The sequence below is a fragment of the Serinus canaria genome, chromosome 1, assembly GCF_022539315.1.
Source record: "Serinus canaria isolate serCan28SL12 chromosome 1, serCan2020, whole genome shotgun sequence".
Classification (NCBI taxonomy): Eukaryota; Metazoa; Chordata; class Aves; order Passeriformes; family Fringillidae; genus Serinus; species Serinus canaria.
Window position 1 is genome coordinate 32,936,870 of NC_066313.1, and position 25,987 is coordinate 32,962,856.

The 25,987-nt window shown below is 38.5% G+C and overlaps 1 protein-coding gene across 4 annotated transcripts in view; it reads left to right on the forward strand.

Moving 5' to 3' along the window:
- Positions 1-25,987, forward strand: part of DLG2 (discs large MAGUK scaffold protein 2) — a 486,684-nt gene that overhangs the window by 152,917 nt on the left and 307,780 nt on the right. For 3 of the 4 annotated variants that reach the window (XM_030234136.2, XM_030234140.2, XM_030234138.2), the window contains exon 4: positions 12,081-12,205. In XM_030234136.2, the coding sequence (XP_030089996.1) occupies positions 12,081-12,205 (125 nt within the window). Of the gene's footprint in view, positions 1-12,080; positions 12,206-21,103; positions 21,551-25,987 lie in introns of those variants that run through there. The other variant, XM_030234142.2, reaches the window with a different exon arrangement.

Consider the following 25,987-nt stretch of genomic DNA (forward strand, 5'->3'; position numbering starts at 1 on the left):
ATCAGATATCAACGGGAATAGGTTTATTCTTTTGAAAATTCTGCTCACCAGACTTGTTACTGTTCTTAGATATGCTTATCTGGGAGTGAGCCACATCTGTGTCTGACCCAGAGGCATCTCTGACTGTGATGGAGAGTCTTTCCATGGAGAGTCTGAGATGGAGTGAAAATGTCTTTGTTGACTTTTACCTTTCTTCTTTAAATGTGTGCATTGGTAATTTCTAGTCTAACCTCCCTTCTTCTGGTAGGAAACTTGGCTGAGGCTCTGTCTCTTTCCCAGCCTGCATTCCTACCACTTCCAAAAAGGAAAAAGTGGCATCTGTACAGCTGGAGGGGAAAGGACTTTCTTTTTTTCCATGAATCACAGGACCATTATTCTCTGCTAGTGAATCACTGACAGATACCTTTAAAATAATGTTACTAAACTTGGCAATTGCTATTACCTTATCCTAGATATTTTTAATATGACTCAATATGATTCATTACCACGACACTTTTAAGTAGTAGGACATGGGAACTTTAAAATTCCTTTGAATTCCCAGCAACAACAACAAAAATCTGATGTTGTATGTTATTAGACTGCTTTGGAGTATGGTAGTCTAGATCAGTTGCACAGCATTGTTGGTACTGGTTTATGTATGTACTTAGTGCATTGAGAACATGACCAAATATTTGACAAATGTTGATGTAGGTAAAGGAACAGAGAATCTTATGTCAAATGATTTTGAAAAAGAAAGGAAAGTGTTGCCTAAGGAATGTTTTACCCAACTTTGGCAAACCTGGTAAAAGATTCCTCTCCACTTCTTTCCCCCAAACGGACAGTTGTAGCATTGATTTGTCTAATGTAAAAAATTGTGCATTTCTCATTTGACAAAATTGGTTTGTTCAGTTCCAAAGAACTGTGTGAAAGTTATACAAGGTGCAGTTTCAGCCATGAGTTTCATCTGACATTACCAGGGATCATGTCAAAAAAATCTCTGCACCTAAGAATGTACAGTTATAAATCTTGAAAAATGAATTTCTGTGGAGACATATATATACACACAAAACATTTCAGTATCGTGTTATTGTTAAGACAAAACTAAGAAGGTCTTTAGTTTTTAGTGACTGACTATTCCTAGGCTGGCAGCAGATTTTGAAACATATTTTGTATTTTTGACACCTGTGTTTTGTAGAAGCAGAGAATAATTATGTTTGGAAGGATTCTGTGGAGGTTGTCTTGTCCAAGCTCTTTCTCAGGAACAGACAGCTTTGAAGCTGCTTTAGATTGCTCAAGGTCACAGTAAGGTTTACTAAGAATAAGAAAGAAAAGGGCACTACAACAAAATAGGCCACCACAAAAATATTAACATTTTATTTAGATGTATGACTTTGGAAATGAATTAATTGCATTTTATTTATCCTTCTTTATATTTCCTCTCAATAAAATCTATACTTGAGCGTCATGGGAAATGCCTGAAAGAGAATTCTTGAGTGTTCTTCAACATATGCATGTGTTCAAAAGCTTTCTTTAATTTATATTAAAAGAGAAGGTAATGCTAAGCTCTTCATGCTTAGCCACTGGAGGAGTGCAGTGTTGGAAAGGTAAGTGGTGCAACAGCAAAAATACTCAGTTATTTGCCTATAGAGTTTGTGCTTGAACTTCTAAGCCCTAGGGGCCTTTTAGTTCATTAATAGTTTACCTTTTTATTCTGGATTACATGCCCTGAAGATCATAATTTTGAAAAAGGCAGCAAATGAGTAGTTTTACTCATGCATTTGCTTTGATGCAAGATTAAATGAGTTGGAAAGAAAATATTATCAAAATTATACAATGGATGTAAACATTTCAGAGTTTTAACCTTAATGATTAAGAATATATCTATTCCAGTAAAGCAATATAGCCCAAGAAATTGCTGAAATACGTTAAGAAGATGCTAAACAAAAACAACCAATCAAACTGCAAGAACAACTAAATACGCTCATTTCACATCTGTGAATATGACAGTCAAATGGAAAAGAACAACAGCTTAGAGAGTAGCTTAGAACTTGAGTTTATTCCAGCATTTGTGATACTTCAGGGGTCTCAAATTCCCTTAAGTGCTTTGCACAGCAATGCTGTAGTGATTGTGCAATCTGTCAAAATAAACCCATTTAGGCATGCAGCAGTTTTTCAACACAAAGACTTAGAGCTACAAACTGGTTTAACCAAGGAGTTTCCACATAATCTCAAGACATCCACTGGGGCTTTCATAGTGCTGAATTGATGCAGAAGGGGATGAGAGGTGTCATCATTAGAGAGGAAGTGAAGTCAGCAGTAGGAGTTTTCTTCTTTCCTTTTAATTGCCACCACTATGTGCTGAAACCCTGTTGGTTTCCATGGCTTCAATAAAATCAGGTTTCTGTTCCCTAAGTCCTTGTACAAGATGTGACTGTCTACTTCTGTCATAGAGTTACATTTAAACAATTATTTCCCCAGTCCTAATTTCCTCAGTTTTTGCAGATAATTGCATTGTGAAAGTTTCAGTGATGATCCTGTCAAAGTTTTATAAGCAGCTTGCTACTTGAAAAAAGCTTTGCTGTTCTTTCAAATCTTTTTAGTGTTTTACTCTATCTTCCATTCTTTCTTACTCTCCTTATGACAATTTGCTGTTATCACTTAGTGAGTGCTTTCCTTTCCTTGGTCTGACTATTTCACTTTCTATTGTGTAGCCCTGGGAACTCAGAAAGCTCTTGGGTCTGGCTAATGAGAAGTCTACAGCTAGCCTGTCATGGTAGCCCGGAGTGACACCACATGAAAAAAAAAAAGATGGACATATATATTTCTGTCCTTTTTTTTCTCCTCAAGTGAAGTGAAACTTTTCACTCCCCAGGAGCAGCATTTCCCTGCTCCACTTTTGTGATGAAAAATTTTGAATATTTTGTTTTCTCTCATACTGCTTTCCACATACTCATCAGACTGCTTTTGGTGACATTTGTTTGCTATGACTGAAGCCAACATAAAGAGGACATATGTTGCCCCACTTCTCTGTCTGCGATAGAACAGGCAAGGTCATTTGGTTCCATAATGCTAGAAAAGACAATTCTAACAGATATCACTGAAGTAGGACAAGAAATACATTGAAGAAAAAACCTAAGCATACATGTCTGTCACAGCTCAGAGGCTGTTAATCAGAGCTTAATAGAGATAAAATAGTGAAAACACAACCTGGAAAGAATTCACATCTATTTTTTTGCTTCAATCTGTGCAGAAACAGAGGACACACTATCACTTTTTCATGAGTTGCTTCACTTTGGAAGTGGTTTCTTTCCTTGCTGAATTATGCTGTTTTACAGTATTCTAGATTTCATGTGTATTATGAAAAATAAAATTCCTTGGATAATTTTTTGAAATACTTATTTTTTGAGTACTAGACTTGGTCTGTGCAGCATTGAGAGAACAATATCACTCTACAGCTATCAAGTGAGAGTAAGCATACGAAGCAGTTGTAGTCAAGTGTATTGTGGTTTTGCAATAAATGTGCTGAACCTGATAAGGGGCTTGAAAACAAATGGCATCGTGAGAGATGAAAATCTGTACCATATGGAACATGATATAACTGTGGAGTCTCAAAGCACTGACTCTAGGGAGTGTGCCAGTGTATGTGGGAGAAGTGAGAATTTCATGAATTATGTTACTCTTGAATAGATTTGAAAGTAAAAAAGAGTTCAACAGTACTCTGGTAAATATGCAGATGTTCTTGTTCTCTGAATGAGACATAAATGCAGCTTTGATGTTTAGGCTTTTGAAACTGGGGCTTTGGACAAAACACTGGAGAGAAGAAGTACAATACAGTACAGCATGTGCAAATACCTGAAAACATTGGTGGAATGATTGAAGTGAAAAGACAGAACTAGATGTGTCAGGATTAGTGTTATAGAGTGGGAGACAGCAAAAAAATCAGGCATTGGGTGGCAGAAAATACTTTGGTTATTTAGCGTGTATTGCTCTTTCTTCAGAACGTAGAAACCAATGCTAGTATAATTGCCAGATTGTGAAAGAATTGCAGAGCAGAATCCTGTCTTAAAGATCATAGTGCCTTGAGTAGGTGGGTTTAACAAACATTTTCTGTCAAAATCCTGAATTGGATGAAAGCACATTGCATATTATAAAATCACCTATTTGCTTCAGTAGGATGAAGCATTAATGTTGTCTAGGTTTGAAAAGAAAGGTGTCTGCTAAGGAAGGCAGGAGCCTCCCCTGAACTGGAAACTGTAAACCCCCTCCCTCCTAATTGTTTTAAATTTGAAGTTAAGGGGGGCTCTCAGGCAAAGATATGGGAGCAGGAATAACAGTTTTTTATTAGGAAAGAAAATAAAAAATAAACAATACAGTAATACAAAACAATACTGACAGAGTCAGAATGCCACCTGACCCCCTGCTGGTCAGGGTGTTGGTAGCAGTCTAATGGGAGTGGTGGCTGCAGTCTTCTTGGAGTGGTAGGTGTGGTTCTGTTGAAGCAGTGATCTTGTAGAAGGGTGACATTTTCTTCTGAAGATCCTAGTGGAAAAGGCAGCTCTGTTCTTTTGGGAATCTACTAGAAAGGCTGTTCTGGTGTCTTAAAGTCTCAGATTATATCTAGTTAGGATGCTTGCCTTTTCTTTCTGGACAGAGCATCTCACAATGTGATGCTGTAACTTTTATCAGCTATGCAGTGACACTCCATAGCCCTCTAACACAGATGTCTCCTTGGAGGGAGGACTGGTTTGTGGAAGAGATAAAGAAAACTGGCCAATTAACACAAGATAACTGCCACACCTCTTACAGATGGTAAAGAGAATACACACATTGCCTTGCAATCCAGGACAAATGTGTTAAGCTGTTTTTGCAATGTGGCAGTGTGCTGGGCATTGTTGAGTGACAGGTAACACCCCCACTATATATGTGAGGTTAATCTAAGCATTAGTGAAAAGTAGAAAAAATACCCCAAAACCTGTATAGGGTCACTGTCAGGTGAATAAAGGAGAGCTGTATTTTTTTAGGTAAGAAGTGAGTGGAGAAAAATCTTCCTGAACAAAGTCTGCAGAAATACTCAGATCTTTACTGCAATCTCACACCATCATCCTTTTTTGGCTTGGTATATCTAGAGGTATTTCCTCCTTATAAGCATCTTAGGTGCTGAAAAAGGTAACCTCATCTGCTTTAATACAGAGAAAAAGAGAAAGTCTTTCACAGACTGTTTCAGAGCAGCAGCAAATCCTGGTCCATATCTAATCCTCCCATGCCAATTATGGATGGAGTTGTCAATCTTTTGTCTCCTTTCTAGACTATGTTACTTGATTCACTCTGCTTGCCCACAGCATGTTTTATTTTTGTCTCCTACCTCTTTCCAAAAAAACTAATTCCACACAATTTTCTAAGTTTCTCAGTCTCATTCTCAGCTTTCACTTTCTCATGCTGTCAAGTACTTCTTGGAGAAACCTGGTCTTGTAGAACAAGAGTGAATGTTATTTTTTGGAAGGAGCTTCAGGGTTTTGTTGGGTTTTTTGTTTTGTTTTGTTTTGTTTTGGTTGTTATTTTGTCTCATGGGAGAAGGTGTTGTCTTTTTCATCTGAAACGGAAGTATCCTGAGACAAGAACCCAAAGCCACAGATGGTAACAACCTTAGCAAAGATTCAGATATTGGTGTTTTATAAAACAGCTTTTGTTATTTAAAACTACTCTGTGAGAGGTTAATTTTGGACATAATAAAAAATTGCTAAGTAGTTCAGGCTAACTCTTTTGAATATCTGCAGAAAACAAGTATTGGTTTCATATTTTACTTTTTAAAAGAAAGCAATGACTTCACTTAAGCAGAAATGTGAAAGTTAAAAATGAGTACAAAATGATTTTAAAAACTTCCTAAAATGTATAAAAGCAAGTTTCAAATAAAAATGTCTCACAGTATGTTTCCTATTGCAAAGGGGTGTTTTTCCACTACCTGAAACAAACTCAGTAGTTTATGAATTAACATTTCTTGCAGCAACATTTACTTAAAGGAGCATGCTACATTAGAAGACTTGAAAAGCAAAACCAAATAAATATATATTTTTTTTTAAATAAAAGAGCATAATTTGTAAACCAACCCTATATCAGAAAAGTATGCCTTACAGATTGAGAAAGGACCCTGACTGTAGTAGCCAAAGGTGAAAAATTTAGCATTTTCATGCATGTATGTGAAATAAGAAATTCTAACGAATGCCAAGCCTACGCTGCCTTCACAGGATGTGGCTTATCTTTAAGTATTTTGAAATTTTGCATAAACAAGATAAAACCAACATTCCTTAGGCTCAGGAAATGTTAGGATTTTCTGAACCTACAGATCATGAGTGCTCTTGAAAAGCTGAAGCATAATTCCCATTATAAAATGCAGTGCACAACTTTTTTTAAGGAGCACCAGTAACAAAGTTGATAGGGTCTTCAACAATTGTAACAATGGAAGACAATTTTAAAAAATAGACAATAAAAAAAATTATCTTTAGGAATCTAGGAATGAGTGAGCTATTATTCTGTGAGCATTCTCTTGACTAAACTTGCTCTGACCAAACCTGCAAGTTTAGGCAGCAACTCATACTTTAAAGTCATCTGTAAAAGAAAAGTATTCCAGAAATTTGGCTGTGAACACCAGAGTAGAGGTAGGAAGTGTATAGGAAAAAAAACCCTTAAACCAGTGGGAGGAAAAAACCCAAAATTAAACACCAAAATTAAAAGATTATTTAAGTAATAGAGTCTTTGGGATTATGTGTTGTCACCTGAAACAGCTTTCAACCTCTAGAAAACAGTTTGGGAAATACAATTACTCCCTCTGTCTTAGACTTTTCACTGACTGAGGGAATCTGAAACACACTTCCTGATATGCTGTGGTGTCAGGGTGAGATTGCAGCAAAAGTTAAGTGAATTCTGTGATGTTCAACTTTTTTTTTTTTTTCCTACTTGAATGCTGGAGATTTTCAGAATCATGTCAGTTCAGAAGATTTTGAGAAATTATTTTAGGTGCACTGAAGTAATTAACTCACTCAAAAAGCATCTGTATGAGTTCTGCTGTCACCTCATTGATTAGAATTTAAAAGAAATTAAAATGGAGAACAATTTCTGTGTGATTGTGGTAAGCCTGTTTAATATGGTAAAATAGAAATCACTTATGTTGTAGAATACAATCCCTTTTTCAGAGAAGTACTCAGTCTGCTCTTGATATGCATTTCTGATAGTCTTTCTCCTTCTGGATTTACATTCTTCCATGATTTTGTTAAAGATTGAGTGACTTTACATCATTCTTAGTCAAACTTTCTTGAGCAGAAAAAAAGAGACAAATGAGACACAATAAGGACAAAATAATTTGTAGAATTATAGTGAAGGCTATCATCCATGCTGAACTGCAATATCATGGGAAAATAACTTCAATGGCTCTTGGTGTCAGCTAAACTCTGTTCCAACAGAAGAATGTGGAGCACTTCTGTCAACTACTGACAAAATCAAAAGGCTGCAGCCTTAGGAAGTTGCAGCCTGATATATGGCTGCTCATAGAGGTGTGTAATGGGAGAACACAAGATGGAAGGCTAAGCAAGAAGAAGGATAGGTCTCAAGGCCTTCTGGCTACCCAAAACCAGCACCTGCCAGGGGTTCTTATTTATTTTTGTGATCCTTATTTGTAAGTATAACAGTCTTGAGGGAAGAGATTCAAACTGGCCACAACTTACACGTTTTATTTTCTTTCCCTGGCATGTGAATAATCTGTCATCTTATTCTGTCCCCAAGTGTTGTGTTTTGGTGCTGGGAGAAGGTGTAACACCGTCATCTGCAGTCAGGCTGCGTGGCTGTCAGAGGTTGTCTGCTACCCCAGGGCCAGAAGAAATACATCAGGCCTCTTCTCTGCCCAGGCTGAGCTATAAAGAATTCAGATGGTCCTTGTGGCATGCAAAGCTCGATTTGAGAAAGTCATAAAGGAGGCAGGCAGGTGTAATAAACCTCAAGACAAAGTGCTGACCTTCCCTTCACAGGAGAGCAGGAAGGCGGCCTCAGGGGCTGGGCTGCGAGAAATTGTTTTGATGTGGTAGTTTGACCTAATTTTCTGTGTTTGAAAAGTAAAGCTGAGCCAAGAGACAAATTTGAGCTTGGTGGTAAATCCCTGAGAAGCATGAGATATCCAGCATGAATAGGAGGAAACCCGGGCAATATTTTGTTTAAACCAAACTGGGCATGTTGTGGTATGCTAAGCCTTTTTTCAGTCTGTGTGCATGCATGGAGCCTTGCAACAAAAGGTGAGGAAGGTAGTAAGAAAAAAAACTAACAATTAAAAAGTACATTCATCCATCTATTGCTGTGCAATTTTATGCAAATCTTCCTCGTATAGTCAGTAACTAATTATATGGGCTTTTTATAGTAGTAGAAATTGAGAGCTTGGACAAAGAGATGGAAAGGTATAGGTCCAGAGATAATTTAGCTAATAAGAATTGAACACAAAATATTTTGGATATGAACCCTTATACAGAATCATAGAATTATGTGTGCATGTACATATATATATATATATATATATACACATGCTAATAATGATATTTGAGCAATACCATTAAAAGTTTATAGGTCTGGGGCTTGTTCTTCACAGGTTGTTGAAGTGTTGGGAAGTTGAAACTTCAGGTTGTTGAAGTGTTGGAATTTTTGCGTAGATTTCTTCTTCTGAAGGATCTTGAAATAAAAGAGGCAAGCATATTAAGGCCTAAATATGAATCTCAATTAAGAAGTATCAGTGGAGTAGCCCAAAAGAGGAAGACTTTTTCTCCTCTCTATCAGCTGCTATTAGTTCTCATTAAGTATTTATCTGCATTGTCACCAGGCCTCTGAGCTCATTTTTAACTTGCTTTGTAAGCATCCAGGGGATGTAAGGCTTGGAGTAGAAGGAGTACAGTGAATTAACTTGACAGATATTTATGGGGAACCACTCCCAAACATGAATCAGCATGAGAGAAAGCATGAATGTTCCGCCTTGGAAAATGCTGTGGCTAAGTGATGGTTCAGTTGTTGTTTTGGGCTGCAGGATGGCATTTTCATTGGTTCACATGAAATGGGAGGGAGACAGATACGCCAAGAAAAGCTGTGAAGATAATTACCACACACTTTTTTTTTTTTTTTTTTTTTTTTTCTGGAATGGGGACAAAGGAGGTGCAAAAACTAAAGGGTGGGGGAACCAAGCCTTGTGGAAATGTTCAGGAAGCTTTGTAGTTGTAAACAGTATTTACTGGAACTTGGAATTACAGCTTGACAAGGGCAGTGAGATTTTAGTACAGCAACAATATGCTGGAGAACCTGCATGAATGCAGAGCATGGAGAGAAGCACGAGGAGAGATCTGCATGTCAGTATTGCTGGCCAGAACTGAAATACAGTCTCTTTTAACCAGAATGTTCCTACTGCATTATTTTTCAAACCAAGGCTCTGAAAAAGCCATGAGTGATTGTAGCTATACTTTTAGCCTTGTTGGCTTTGATCTGAGGCACAAAAAAGATTTTTCTATGTAGGCAAGGCAGACCCTTCCTAAACCATAGTGGGAGAGAAAGAAGTGTAATTGCTGTTAACTTTTGTGGCGAGTTTCTGGTGCAGTAAAGCCTTGCAGGGATGTACCTATTTGTCAAGGCAGCTCGTGCCTGACAGCTTGTAGATCCTGTTGATCAAGTCAAGGACTGCAGCCAGAATAACTGCTTGAACTTTTCTGGATACAGAAGTGCCAGTGAGGAGTGCTACCCTGTGCTTTTAAAAGGTTGCTCCTAAGGGGCAGAATCAGAACAGTCTTGCAGTATAACAGATGCACATTTATGGATAAATGTCAAGAATAGCAGTGATTCTCCTGAGAAGTGTGCAGCAGGGTTACCACATCACTGCTTACAGCCAGCATTGATGTAGCATTTTTTAGCTCTAAAATGTTAATGGGAAAAGATACAGTAGATGGAAAAGAGCGGAGAAATTATTTCCTCCTAAAATATCAAATGCATTTTATCTGTTGAATTGTAACAACTAAGCACACCCTGCATAACAGGCAAGCTTTGATAGTTTTTTAAAGCTCTTCAGATACAATTTTGAAAACTGTGGTGTAGCTGTTTGTGTCTTGTGCTAATATTTATGCCCAGAATTGTCCTTGTTACTCTCCTCTTTGCCTTTTTCTATCAAAACCATGTTTTGGAGATTTGAAAATCTACCTCTTCTCAGAAACACAGATTACTGCATATTTTTAAAATCTCTTTGAAATTAATAATAAATAATAAACAGTTTTATTTATAGAGGTTTGTTGGGGTTTTTTGATTGCAAATCAAGTATTTCTAAAAATTTCTAGAAATTTGCCCTTTGTTTTACTAATGTTCAGGGATTTTGTTGCAGGTTTCCTGAAGTATGTATAAGTAATATTTTCTTCTTTCGTGCTTGACTGTTAGCTTAATTATTAATATGACATATAGAAAGGATTTCAGGAAAACACTCCTAAAGTATTTAGAGTGTCCATGTTACTGTAAAATGTGCTGTATAATTAGTTATGTGTTAAAATATTGGGAGAACAGCCTGAATCTGAGATGATCCTAATGATGAAAGGGAGATTATATCAAAGATTTATAATGCTGGCCTGGAGGTGTTTGCTAACTACAGAAAATATATACAGAGTGTTTCAGTACTTTAATGATTTCCACATTACAGCTGGCTTAGAAGCACTGCAATATGTGCAGTCCTAAACCCATTTCCTGGGATTATAAATTAGTTCACAATTATATGCTGATAGCAGAGCTGCACATTGCGTGTTTGTCTCTTGAGTAATGAGAACTGCATCTCTTGTGAATGCAGAATACTGACAACAGCATTCAGAATCTGACATGCTGCAGGCAGGCAACATGTAGGCTTTCACACACAAAATGCATCACGTTGAGTCCATTGAAATACAGCTGGAAAAATGCAGAAGTGACATTTGCTTTAAATTATTTAGAAAAAAATTTATGGAGCTGCCATTTTTATTAATAACTTTCCTCACTAGAACAGAACTAGATACATGATCACAAGCAGCAGTAAAAGAAACAAATTCCCAATAGTCTGAGAAAGTAATGAAAGAAAAGTATTTTAATGCCCTAGATATACTTCATTTGCAGTAGATATTCTGCAATATGTGTGTAGTTATACCACTGTGATAAGTCTAAATACCTAACTGAAAATACTTTTGGCTGAGGGCCCTTAAAGAAGCACATATTGCATTGAATTTTACATTTGACATTCCCTATGCATCACGGGTTCTTAAACCTGCATCTACCTTTCTACAAATAAGAAAGGATCCCTTGGGAAAAAAGTTAATTCACACAGGAAAAAAACCAAAAACATGTACTTAAGGTTGGCTTATACAGAAAAGAGTTACTAATATATCCTTCCAAAAAAGGATTAGAATCGTGGTTTTGAAATGTGTGTGAAAAACAGTGACCTAATTTGCAAGAGCGTGTGTGTGTGTGTACATATCTATTTATCTTTCATGATATTCTCACAAACAGTACAAACAATAAGTGAGATTATTGAGTAGAGTTTTATAATTTCTTTCAAAAATTTTTTCCTAGCAGATCAGTAGGATGAAAGAAGTACTCTTGTTTTGTGGAATTTTTTTGTTTGTTTTTGAAGCATGTCAGTCTTCAACAGAAACTAGGATAATAAATACTTCAGAGTTAGATGGTTTTCACTGTTTCTGTTTATAAATGACAGTCATTTTGAAAGCCTTTTTTCAAAGCTCTGAAATGTTTTTAGCCTCTAGCTCTCATTGACTTGGATGAATTATTATTGGAGTTCAGATGCTAATTTATGTGACTGCTTTTGAAAACAAATTTAGGTCAAATCCTGTTTCTGTAGGAGTATCCATTAACTCTGTCATTAGCTCCAGGAAATCTTTCTGTTCACAGCCTCTGTTCTTTAACTGACAATTAATTTTTTCAGACTGAGTCACCTGGATTCAAGTATGGAGTTGCCAAATAGTGTGCTTTCTTTAGGAAGCAAGGTTCCTTTTCCATGCAATGCAAATGAATTCTGTAGAAATCTAGCATCTGAGTGGTGGATTTACTTTTTATTATTTTTCCAGGGAAATTCTGGCCTGGGGTTCAGTATTGCTGGAGGAACAGATAACCCACACATTGGGGATGATCCTGGGATATTCATTACTAAGATTATACCAGGAGGAGCTGCAGCAGAGGATGGAAGACTCAGGTAAAACCAAACTTATTACATGTGCTTGGAAACAAAATGTGTAATTATTATAATTGTTCTCTGGGAGCCACATGCCAAGTGGATCTTTCATGGGGTCAGGGGAAGCAAATGACATGACCAGAGTCTCCTTTCTGCTAAGACAGCTGATTGAAGGAGCTTAGAGCAACTGAATAAGGGGAGTTAAACCCTGTATTATAGAGAACATTGGATGGTGCCACCTCCTTCTTTGTAGCAGGTGTTTACTTCAGTGCAAAAGGTGAGATGGGGGCAGCTGGAGGAAACCTGAATGCAAGTCTTCTCTGCCTGGCCTTTGTGTGTTCATGGCTCAGGAACTACACACTGGTCTTATACATTAAGCTATCAAGACTTCCCAAACTACAAAGCCATTTCTAAATAATCATAGCTATTTGTAGATGCTTCCTGTTATTTGGCTGCAGTGCTGAGATGTGTTTACTGCTGTTTCCAAACATTATTTTGTTCCATTAGGATGGGACAGCTCTGCTGTGTGTTCTGAGTCATCTCCAGAGTGGTCTGTTGCTTTAGAGCCTGAAACAAACATACAGATCCCTTGATGGGGTTCTCAAATACATGGCAGCATCTTCCCTCAACAAGGGGAACCATGGAAGTGCTTGTCCTTGTCTTTCCTTATGGACCAAATGCAGAAAGGCTTCCATCTATCAAAGAAGCTGCCACCTTACTGTTGGTTGTGCAGCCTGCTAATGCTCCAAAAAAGCCAATTTAACTGGAAAAACTTGGGATAAAATTTTGATGCTTTCATGGTCCCAGCACTGAAATCAGCTCTGAGAGTCTTTGCCAAAAACAGATGGTCTAAAATTCATAAAAAGTACCAGATGGTAACAACATTTTTCCTGAAGCCTTTTTCTTTAATTCAAAGCTAAAAGTAAGGGGAATTGGCCAGTTTAACAAGCAAGTTTGAGATATTTCTTATACTACAGTAATAATTTGATTTTGGAAACGATTTTTTTTTTTTTTTTTACTATGATAGTGATGAGGAGTCATGGTGGTTGGCAGTGCCTGAAGAATTTAGATTTAACTAAGATTGCAGGTAAAAAGAATGGGACTAATATCATGTAACTTTATGACTAAAATGCAGCTATCTACTCCTAAGCTAGTCTCAAGAAAAACCCAAGCATTTCTAGGTTGTGATTCATTTCATCCTAAAGTCAATGCCTAAAATAGAAGAATAAAAGAGCCTATATTTTCATTAGTGACTCAAGTGAAATGGAGTTTCTTTGCCTAGTCCAGCTGCATTGATCTGTACTGTAATTGTCTGCATTGGGCCAGGTGAGCTTCATGGAAAGCACAGCATGAAGACACAGCAGTGTTTGGAAATCAAGCTGTAGAAATGGACATGATGAACAACATAAAAGGGGGTCTTACACCTGAAACTGCCTTTCTACTAAAAAAATAATTCTTTGCAAAAAAAACCAGAATCTTTTTAGTAGAATTTTTAATTACATATGAAAACTATTTTAATTTAAGCTATTAAGAAGACAGAAGCAATTGCATTATTCTGCTGTCTTTTTAAAAAATCAAATATTTCATAACTCATCTCTGTATTAAATAACTACTGTAGATTTAACTTATGATTATTTCTGTGTTGCAAACATCTTGGAAAGACCTTCTAAACCCACAAAAAGTAGCATACTAAGGCAATTCATTAATCATTTTTAAGATTAGACGTGACAAACTTTGTGTTTTGTAATTACAGTTTAGCAGTACAAGTATAATCATCTTATTGCTAAGACTTACATAATGTTTTAAACATATATTTGGTATGGGCATTCTTCCTACTCTCAGATTTTAGAAAGATTCCTCCTTTCCTTGTTTTATCTGGCAAATGGGTTTCACTTTGCTGCAAAGTCACAATTCTGTCACTTTTTAGGAACGCCTGAAAATGTAGTTATCAGTGGTCATTCCTGATATGCCACTGAAGGGCCATATCCTGGGGCAGTCTTCACTGACTTACACCATAAGTAATTTTTCATAACAGAGAGTTTATCAGCTAGAGCCACTCTATAGGAACAAAAGCTTAACAACATGCAAAAACACCTACTAAGGGTAGTGATAACATAGGTTTCTTAGCAAAAGCCCAATTTTTAATTAGCTGAGAATGGGAGATTGGTGTTTATTGACTAAAAAATATATGTACTTTTTGTCTACTTTTCTTTCACACTCTGCCTGCAGATAATCTACATTATATAGCAGTGTGGGCTGTCTGAACTGGCTTCTATATCTGCTGACTGGTTTTAATCATAAAAGGCTGTAAAATCACTTCCACTGCATTTTACATGATGTCCCTTTGATCTAACTTAGCTGAGTGAAGTTGTTCAAACAGCAAGACTATGAAAGCAACCTGTAAGAAATTGACTTCGTGCTCCAGAACCTTGGTAATATTTTACAGGAATGCCTGGGTTGACAGGGGAGGAGTAGATCAGCTGAAGTTTCACCTAAGTCCAACAAAAGCAAATGCAGCCTACTGTACCTGAGAAGCCATAACTCTTCAGTGGTAGATGTATAAGTACATAAATATCAGGTATAAACACCTGATGGGAGGGAGTGAAGATAAAGAAGCCAGACTTCTATCAGTAGTGTCCAGTGACAAGGCAAGAAGCAATTGATGACAAGCACATGAAATTTCATCTTATCATCAGGAAACTTTATTTTTTCTGTGATAAGGGTTACTGGACACAGGTAACTCAGAGAAGTTGTGGGGTGTCTGTCCTTGGAGATATTTAAAACCTGACTAAACATGTTCCTGGACAACCTGAAGCAAGTAAACTTGCTTCAGTGGAGAGGGTTTGACAATGGGCTCTCAAGAGGTGCTTTCCAACCTAAGTGACACTGTGATTCTTAAATTTGGCCTCAGCCAGCAGTGTGCTCTGGCAGCACCAAAGACCAGCATCGAGGTGAGTGAGCAGAGATGCACAAAGAAAGGACTGGAAGCAACAGTCACATGTTGCAGTAAGGAAAATTCCAGTTGTGTCTGAGGACAAAAAAAGATCTCTTTAATGTAACTGGTGATTCCATGAGATTATGGAATCTTTTTTCTCCAAGAGGTTCATCTGGATAAATTCCTAAGCTAGATGATTGAACTTTGAAATTGGTCCTGCTTTGAGCAGGAGATTGGACTAAATGACCTCCAAAGGTCCCTTCCAACCTGAATTGTTCTCTGAATCTGCAGATTACTCTTGTGAATAAAACCTGAGTTTGAGACTGAAACAAAGGTGATTAAATTCCTGGGGTTTTCCTTTAGTGGAGGAAAACCTTTTATTCCTTTTCTTGACTGTAGGTGCAATGCATAGTACAGGTTTGCATCACTTCATGACCCATATCTCTGCTTAAAAAACAGCAATAATTATCAGCCACTTTAGACCTCATTCATCTTCATAAAAAATTCCCTTTTTTGAGAGACTTCTTGAACTTTCAAAAATCAGAGATGCACAGAATCACAGGACATCTCAAGTTGGAAGGGACACATAAGGATAATTGAGTCCAACTCCCTGCTTACTTCGGGACTTCTACTGAAACAAACCGTGTAAGTGTCCAGATGCTCCTTGAGCTCTGTCAAGTGTGGTGCCACAACCATTTCACTAGGAAGCCTCTTCCAGGGATGGACCACACTCTGAGCGGAAAATCTTTTCCTCATGTCTAGTCTGACATTCCCCAGAGCAGCTTCATTCCTTTTCCTCATGTCCTGTTGCTGGTCACCAGGCAGGGGTGATCAGCACCCTCTCCAGTGCCCTCCTCAAGGAAGTACTAGTGGATATTTTTACGTACTACTCTCCCTAAAATTCCCTGGCCTGTAGAACTAGTGTAAGAACCATCAGATTGCACAACTCAGCTTTTAGAAGACATTTGGGTCAGTGCACTGTCGCCTCCTCTTGCAAAATAAAGTTGTAGATATGGCATAAGTTTATATGTAGTAAATAATATAAATTATATCATTTGATGGAATTTTAAGAATAATTTTATAATTTAATTATTTAGATAAATGGGATTATAATAACCTTGGAACTAAATGGAGATTTTTTTTTTCTCTGAATGCTTCATGCCATGTTTCTCTGAAGATAGGAGTTTCCAGTCAGGGATAGACAGAGAATATAAACCCCTGAAAGTAGCAGTTATTCCCACTGAGTTGAAGGAGAATTTCTATCAACATGTTGATCTTTTAAGACTTCTGATGCATGAAAACTTCTTCTTCTCTCTCATTAATGTTGGTTGTCCATGGGCAAACATCTACTTTTTAATAAAGAAGCTCTGAATTTGGACTTTTCTTCTCTGGAAGAGAATTCCAGTATTTATGGCTCAGTGCCTTTTTTTTTTTTTTGTTTTATTTACATTTGTGTCAGAGGAAAAAAAAAACAGTGTTTCATTTGCCTACATAAAGCAAAGAACTTCAATATAATATTCAGTAGTTACTTTTGGCTTATCAATCATAACAGAACCTCTGGCTTCTAAAAGGCAACACATATAAAACATTCCTCATTCTGTGAGAGTAAGAGTGATCAGCTTATGGAACTAGAAGTGCAGTTCAGTGGCAGAACTTTACTGGGGGAAGAAAACTACTAAAAGAATGATGCAAAGCTTTCAATTATGATCAAGTTTAAAAGAGCACAGATTCACAAAATATTAATACACTTTTAGCAATCATCAATCAAAACTATTTTGAGTCAAGAATCACTCTTGCTGATTAAAGTTTTTTGCAGTCTAAATTTGATTTTATGGTAGAGATAGCTTTCTCAAAAAGCTTTCTTGCTCTGCAGGAATGAGAGGGTCAGATGAGTTCCTTATGTATTGCTATCAAAAAGACACTTTTCCTTATTGAAAAGACAAGTTTGTAGGATCTAAAAAAGTAAATAAAACAATCTTGCATTGAACAAAAATCCAAATCTTACATTTTATACCAATCACTTGGTCACAGGAATCTTACTGAACCTGTGATAATAAAGTCAGTTATTGCATATGTGATGGAAAATGAATGAGTTAATTCACAGGACTGTGAGATAGATTTGGATGGTCTTGAGCTTGACTTTCAAGGGTTAATGTTGTACTAGAGGTTATTTTTGTATTTAGGCCTGAGCTGTACTCGAGAGGATAGAGGGTTGATACGAGGGCTGAGTCCAAGGGAAGAAGTTGGCTGTGCCTGGGAGGATGCACATTGCCCTGGTTAGCTGCCCAGACCTGTGGCTGTTTCCTTCATTCTTTCTTCTAGGAAACTGATTTCCAGTCTCTCCCCATTTGTTAATCTATCAATTGTTTTTCCTTAAGAGCATGGACATTTGTAAGGAGAACTTCAACAGGTTGAGAAAATCCGACCAATTGAGAGTTACCATTGGCAAATTAATCAGAAACAGCACTGTAGCCCCAGCTAGCTGAATATCATAGGTTAAAATGTTCTAAGGCTGTGCATTGATATTCTTTCATTAGTCAATGTATCTTTCCTTTTCTTTAATTACTAACTGCTAGGAGATTTTGTGTTGTGAAACCGCAGCATTTTTCAGGCATGCTGTGTTGCTCTGCCATCACCCTGCCAGTTTTCCTCATTGGATTTCCCTCCCGCCCTCAGCTCTCAGAGTGATTTGGTGTGAGGAAAGGAATGCTATAAACGTGCTAATGGCAGGAGACAAGAAGCAAAATAACTTTCCTTTGGTCATCCAGTAAATCAGGGAGAAAGCTTGGAATAGAATAGTGATTCCTTCTCTCATGTTTTTGTGCCTTAAAGGCTTCAGTTAAATGTCTACCAGCAAAGGCTCTAAACAAATTAGATTGGTATTCTTGTCAGTTGTCAACTAACCTGCTGTGAAGTGTCAAAGTTTATAAATTTAGGTAGCTATATGGAGCCAGAGAGGAACTCTGAAGACCTTTTCTCATGGATATTTGTGGGGGGAAAATAAAAAAGATTGTGTTCTGATCAAAATTTTAAAATAAGTCTGTGTTTCACTAAAGTGAAACAGAGAGGAAAAATTGTGATTTCATGCTATTAATTCAAAGCTTGAAAACTGGAATTGAAAAACACTCAAGCCCAGATCTTTCCAGCAGCAGGCACACAGTTGTTGCCCATTGATGTCCATTTGTAGCTCTAGATTGCTTGCTAAAAACTGAATTTAGAATGATGCTATGAGGCCTTTTCAGATTAACATGAAGAGCCCTTCCCAGGAGAGATCGTGTTCTTTACAAGCATGTCATGTGCCTCCAATACAGCTGGGGAACTGGCTTTATTCCACCATCCTTATATATCAGAACAGAAGTGTGTCTGCTTTGTGATTAGCTGCCTAAGTCCCTGTTAACTTCTGATCTTGTACTAAGCCTATCAGTACCAGGTCTGTGCGCCTTGCAATGGCACACGGCTTGTTCAGGATGTTGTTATAATTACGGTGCTGCCACAAAACACTGATTCATATCTGCACTGTTTACAGGCCTCTGACAATGCTATTAGTTCAGTACATAATTTAGCAGTAAGTTAATAAAGAGGCATTCACCCTATTAGGCAAAACATGTTTGCTTTGCAGACAGTCATAAATTAGATCATGAAATATTGACTGTTCACTCTGTCCTGGTTTGTGTTAGGAAATTTGATCTTATTAACTCTGTTTGTCTGTGTAGCTGTATCTTTTTTGAGCGACCATGGAATTGAAAAAAAAAAAATAATTACCACAGGCAATCTACATGAAAAAGGCAGGTCACAAAATCCAAATCTGATTTTCATACGTTATTTTCAAAGTTCAACATGTCTTACCGTGGCTCACATTTTAAGTTAGCAACTTATATGTCTTATCATCAATCGAATATTGGACCGTGTAATTTTGTTCTCTGCACCACTTCATTTTTGTTGGCTGAATCCTTCTTTCTCTCTTTTTCCTATGTGAATTTTGCATTCTTTGTTCAGTATTGCAGATCTCCGGTGTGTCTCTGAATTGGTTTGTACTGTATTTTTTATCGTTATTTATATTATGCTTTTCCTATTTTGAAAATAAGGTGGTAGGCTGTAAAAATTCTTTTATGAGATACAAGGAAAGTAAAACCATGTTTTAACAGCTGAATTGTCAGGCAAAGAGAATAGAAATTTATGAGTAATAAAAGGTACCTGTCTGGATTGTGGTATTTGAAACTGGTGAATTTTAGGAACCTCTTTATAGACATTGGTGATGGACATTTTTATAGAAGTTTTCTTTTGTAACACAAAGCATCAGTACCTTCCCCTGTACATTTCTGAGCTATTTTTCCACTGCTTGTGACTAACACTTAAGGAAATTAACATGGTACTAGTACTTTAGCTTATGTAATGCCCATTGCACTACAAATTCCATGCCGTGGTACTGAACTGGTTAACAGGTCCCTCTCCAAAGAGTTCCTTCATTACCCATCCTGCCTGAATTACAGTCGTCCCAGAGTGCTGCAGTAGCAGAGCAGCATCATGCAGCCAAATCCAAGTGATTATTTCATCAACATGTTTGCACTAATACTGTAGTTACAAGTTTAAATAGCTCAGTCACAATTCATCTGGAAGAAGCTTTCTGTGGTTGCATACCTTAGAAATCATCAGCTTTCTGTAACTCTAATATTAGTCAAGGAAAAAATATTTCACATCTCTTCCTGTACTCAACAGGTGTAGCACTTTAGGGTGATATTGAATTTTTCATTTCTTTCAATGTCCATGAAACCTGAAAATAATATTTTATATGAAAATATAAAGTGACTTGAGTGACCATTAAAAAAAAAAAAGTTCCTTTTAGGCAGCAAAGATCTGATTTTAAATCTTATAAGAAAAAGCTTGGTCAGCCTTTTGTTTCTGACAGCCAAAACCACAAGTACATGGTGAGACAGTTCATACTCTGTCAAAACCCCTGGCTGTGGTTTGCATAAAGAATTTGGACTTTCAGACTTTAGCCAAGCCATACTTTCTGACAGTACATCATTGTTGTTACATTCCTTACTCCACTTTTACTGCAGCTGTTGGAGCAGGGGTTCCCCAGAATATGGGAGTTTCAGTGTCAAACTTGCAAGATGTAGGAAAACTTTGTTTCAATGTGCTGCTCATGTCGTGCCAGCCTGTGTGCTACTCAAAACCACAGCAACACAAACAACAAGTTTGGTGTTTTCTCTGTGGAGCACCTTTTTGCAGCCCACTCCGAGTTGCAGCTATGTTGTATGCAACCTAATGGTACTGATGCTCTGAAGCTGGTGGAGGTTCTTACTGAACTTGAACAACGTGTTTTCTCCTCCTCCATTCATTTGAAGGCTGCACCTATGTTGGGAATAGCTATTCCAATCACACCTAAGTAGGAGGGAGGGTTTTCTGCTTGTCGGTGCAAGCACAGTGCTGCTTGTTTTGTGCCCAACTTGCTGGGCCTGATCTTTGGTAACACTTTTCTTCTTTTGTGCTCAAGTTTCCCCATTTGTAAAATGGATACAGTGATCATTATCTTTGCCTCACGGGGGTTGTTGTGAAGCTAAAATGAGTTCATATTTGCAAAGCCCTTTGAGAGCCCCAGATGAAAAGTACTTGTAAAAATCCCTGAACCTGGGATTGCCTCCTGGGTTATCTGTTGTAACTGGTTTTCCTGCACAAACCTGAACGCGCTGCAGACTCTGCTGGTGTCAGCTGGCAGGATTTTAACTTGGATTGAGGAACAGCTGAGCAGTTCAGTGCCTTCAGCAGGCAAAGCACACCTTGGTCCCAGGTCGGCACCTCAGCTGTCCCCTGGCTGGACACGCCACAGCCTGGCCCTGAGCGCTGCCATTTCCTGGGCTCTGGGCCCCCTGGCACTGGGGACGGCCGGACTGGGGGCTCCGAGGGTAAGTCAGGGCTGCAGAGCCGCAGCTGTCCCTGCCCTCCACCACACCTACAGCGCCTGGCCTGCGGCACTTCCAGTACCTGCCAAGCAGCCCTGCAGCTGGGAGGAGTTTGGCTGCTTCCTGATGCCCTCATTCATCCTAGGCTTTACAGAGATTTGTTTTCTTTCCCTTTCCTTTATCCCAACACCTTCCTCTCACAACACCCCACAGCTACCTACACCTCCTTTTGCTTATCCTTCACCTCTCCACTGTTCCAGTCCGGCCTCAGTTGTTGACGGGCAGACATGACTCCTTGTCCTGTGAGCAGCAATTTTCCTTCTGGCCACCATTAGAGGCTGCCAGAGCCGCCCAGATCGAGCCGAGCCAGCAGCAGGGGCTGGATGTACTGGGAGTTCCAGCGCTCGGTTGCGAGTAGGAGTAGTTTCCGAAGGCAAGCATCGTTCATGGCAGTGGCAGGAGACGAGACGCAGAGATACTGAGGATAACTTGGGAGTTAGAGAACGGACAGAGGAATGGAAAAATGTGGTAAGAGCAAAGGATATCAAAACTGAGGATTGAGCTGGATGAGAAATATAGAGGGAGAAGAAATGCAGGGTGGGGGAATATTTTGGGAGAGGGGAATAGAAAAAGTAAACATTAGTTCCTATAGCTCTTGCAAGACATTAATAAAGAAAATTTGATACGAGTTTGAGCGCTTTTAAGAGAATGCTTATGGAGCCCCTACCAGTCCCTGCCTCCTGCCCACCCTTTGCATGCCCCCTCCCCTTCCTGCATTGTCCTGCCCATGCTTCCCTGTCTGTTTCCTCAGCCATCCCCTGGCTGCCATGAACTCGCCATGGAGCACAGACATTTAAACACAGCTGTGGGCTGGCTGGGGCTGATGGCTGGGCAGTGTCTGCAGGCGTTACCTGGTGGAGCTGCTGGCCTCAGTCTCCTTGTGCCTGTGTCTGTCCTGCACTGCTGAAAATCTTTTGCTTTTAGTAAAGTTGTGCTTCGTTTCCAGTAAGTTGAGGTGGGAATCAGATCTGCAAAGTGCAAAAATTTCTTCTATGTTTGGACAATTATTTTGAATTGTCTTTTATACTTGTGTGTCTGGTTCATTTCCAACCCAGCAGCTTTACCTGGATGTATGTTTGTGTATTGGAGTCCCAAACTCTGTTTGAAGAGGATGCTAATTATGCAGAGGACATTTTAAAATGAATAATGTGGGAAGTGTAAGATCATAAACTCTCTGCAAAATTACCACAGGTGTGGCTTACCTAGCAAGAGAGTTAATTTGCCTTGAGTTATTCTGGCCAAGCAATAACTGAGAGCTTGATGGCACAGAAAATAATTTCATTATAAACGATTTAGAACATCTGTACCTCCAAACTCATTATGCAATGACAGGGTATCATTCTGCTTTCAGGATGTGTGTGATAAAGGAAAATAAATGATGAAAGAAGAGGTCCTCCTGCTGTAGATGTACTTAAACTTGAGTTTTATTCTAGAAGTTTATGCTGGAGTCTGTGTGCAAATTGAATGGGTGTCAGGTGCTCCTCCCCTCAAGCCCATATAGCTACACCCTGTGAGATGAGCTACCATTAGTTAATAACAACTCCCCATGTTCAAAGTGTGCGTTAGGAGATGCAGCTCTTCTGGGAGGCATCAGACTGAGTGGGCTTTTGCTTCTCTCCTTGTGCTGCATGGGGCTTGTATGTGAAACGTTTTTAACCTCTCGGATTTTTAACAGCACTTATTTTTAGTTTTGTTGGCTCAGCCATCAAGTAGATATATGAGAAATTTTATCTGCACGGGTTGTTTTTTTGGGTTTTTTTTCCCATGGCAAGGATTTAAGGGATTACATTTGGAGCTGATTTAGAATATACTGACATTTTTAGCACCTGAATATTATTGCCCATCTTGCATTCTGCCTATATGAGTAGATTTGAAATAATATTAAGTCAATATTGTACCAAATTTCAAAATTAATATTGATTTAGAAATCAATAGTGGGACACTTTAATTATAATCATTTTCAGAAGAAATACTATTATTTGAAGCTGAAGTCTCTTAAATTATATGAATGCTCATTGCATGGTATTAGTTTTGACATTTTGGTAAGAAATTCATTCCTACAGCTAAAAGTTGCCTTGAATCTCTTTACCAAGGGATTTTTTTTTTTAAATCAATAATTTAAAATACAAATACTTTGTGCATTTGGCAGCAGTACATTTTTGAAAGTTTTCAGTGCATGTGTCAACATATTTAAATTGCACTGTTTCTTTATTTGGCTTGTAGTAATTTAAATAACCTATTTCTTAAGTGTCCGTTGCCCTTGTGATCATTTCTCAATAGAGTGTTGAGCTGCATCTCCACATAAATTTTGGTATCTTCAAATTCCAGGTCTAAGAAGACTTAAGAGTATTATACTGAAGCTGAGCAAACATTTTTTGGTACAAAATTAGGTCCAAGTTGCTTTTAAGTGCCAAAGGAAAAGAGCAAATCAGGGCTGCCTTCATTCAAAAAAGTAGTGGCAAAAATCACCTTTGGGGGAACCTGCATTCACTGTCCTCTCTTTGGGGAATGTGAGGCTCCAGCTTCCAGAGGACTAGTGAGACCAGTAAATTGGAGGGGCTGTGAAATCAATGTGGTTTTTTGGTTTTATTCTCTCAAGGTTCTTTCATTTTTTTAAAGACAAGTAAAGGTTACTTGGGCCAGAGCAACCTTGCAGTGAGTGTGGTGTTTTGCAGGCCAGGTAGAGGCTGTGGACCAGGGTCTCCTCTTTACGGATGCCCTGAGGACTGCTCAGCAGCAATCTTACACATGGACCTGCATACAGTGCTGTGGTTGTTGGAGTTCATCACATAGAATCATTGAATGGTTTGGATTGGAAGGTCCAAAAATCCTCTAGTTCCAACCCCCCCTGCCATGGACAGGGACACCTTCACTAGACCAGGTTGCTCAGAGCTCCATCCAACCTGGCCTTGAACACTTCCAGCGGTGGGGCATCCTCAGCTTCTCTGGGCAACCTGCACCTCACTATCCTTAGAGTAAAAAGGTGTTTCCAAAGGGTCTTCTCAATATCTAATCTACCCTCTTTCTGTTTAAAGTCATTACCCCCTGGCCTGTTGCTATGTGCTCTTCTGAATTTCTGTAACGTATGTAAAGATTTCATCAAGTCAAAGCAGCAGGCAGAATTTCTGCCATCTTGCTATTGAGGATGCTTCCCAGTTGAGGAGCTGATTCGGAATTTAGGAGTGGGATACTAAGACTGCAATCTAAACACAGCATTACATTATACACAGTGCAACAGTTTCAGTGATGGAAACAGGCAATGAAAGTGTTTGTCTGAGATGACATTGGGGACAGCAGATTGTTCTTTTGATTTTTGTTTCTCTGCCTAATCCTTCTGTTTATTCAATTTTGTTTTCATTCAGAGCTTATTAGATTTAATTTTTATATTTTTTTGCTTAACTGCCATTTTTGTCAAGAAAAAACGGATGATAGAAAAAATTGACCTTAACTTTCCATTTTATTTCAGAGTTCAGTTGTAAATCTGTAGGTGTTACAGCCGAGAGGCATTCAGATATATAGAAAGATGAGTAGTGCTGTTTCCATCTCTGAAATTAAATCAGTGTTGCCAGTAGTTCAGCTGTATGCCTTTGGCGTGAAAAGCTTGTCTAGCAAGGCCCTTTAGGATGAAAAATCAGGTGTCACATGTAGGAGATTACGATGACCACAGAACCTATGTTTGCTCTCCTAACAAAAAGATTTTGGGACATTAAATGAAACCAATAAACAGCAGGTTGAAATAACCACAAGGAGAATTTTTAACTGGTAGCAGAGCTGTGAGATCAATTGCTATAAAACACTGGAAATGTTGAGTTTTCATGAGTTTTGAAAGAGGTTAAATTAGTGTAAAAGAAATTATCCAAGGATATTAATTGGAAAAAAGAAAAAAAGTATTTTTTGCCCACGAAAGTCCAGCAGCTGAAAATGTATTCTGGGTAAAAAATTGTGATATTATTTTTCCTTTACCATCTGCCAAAGGTCACGGTTAGAAAGAAACCCCAGACTAGATGGAGCCCTGGTCTGGTTTATCACTTGATGTAGCTTTTATCTTCTAGATGAGCGAACACCTTATTCCACACATTTTAGCTCCGAGCTTCCCTATAGTGGAATCATTCTGGCCATAAGGGCAGCACTGTTTCCATTAGGCCAAGAAGTGGATCTCTGTGTGAGCCACTGGGTGTCTGGTAGGGATGTGGTCAGAAGGTTCAGCAGGGCAGATCCAGTGCAGGTCTTGCCTTGCTACCTCAGTGTGTGCCTGCAGCAATCCTGCTCGCAGGGGCCAAGGTTTTAGTACAGGGTTTAGTACTAAGGTTTGTGACTGCTCTCTTTTCTATTTCTGTTCCTGTTGGGAGCCACTAATGGTCCCCTCTTGAAATCAATCACTGCATGTCAGGATGTGCAGGAGCTCAAGGTAGTGCTAAATGAGCTCAGCATTGAAGAGCTGCATTAATATTGCCGTTTACCTGTGGTAATTGGCTGTAGACATATGGAAGATATTGATCTGGCTGGATTTCTACTCTAGATCTACTCTGTCAGTGTCTGTGCTGGCTTGGATGTCTCTGGAATTTCACTGTGCCAATTTTGATGTAATATGATGCATATTTGAGGTCAGATTTCAGATATTAGCTTGGGGAATATTTTCAGCCAAGAGGTGTGTGTGTATATATATATATATTTATATACATATATATACACACACACATTCCCAAAACCAGGCACCCTGATAAAGGCATTCCAAAGACATTTCACCTAAAAAGACAAAAGGATCTCTCTAGAGTGGCAGAAGGGGTTAACTGAAAGAGAGCCCCAGCTTTGTCCAGGAAGTTCTCAGAAGCAGAGTGGAGTGCAGAAAGGATCCAGAGTCCTTTAAACAATAAATAAACTGCTTTTTAGCCAATTTTCTGTCTG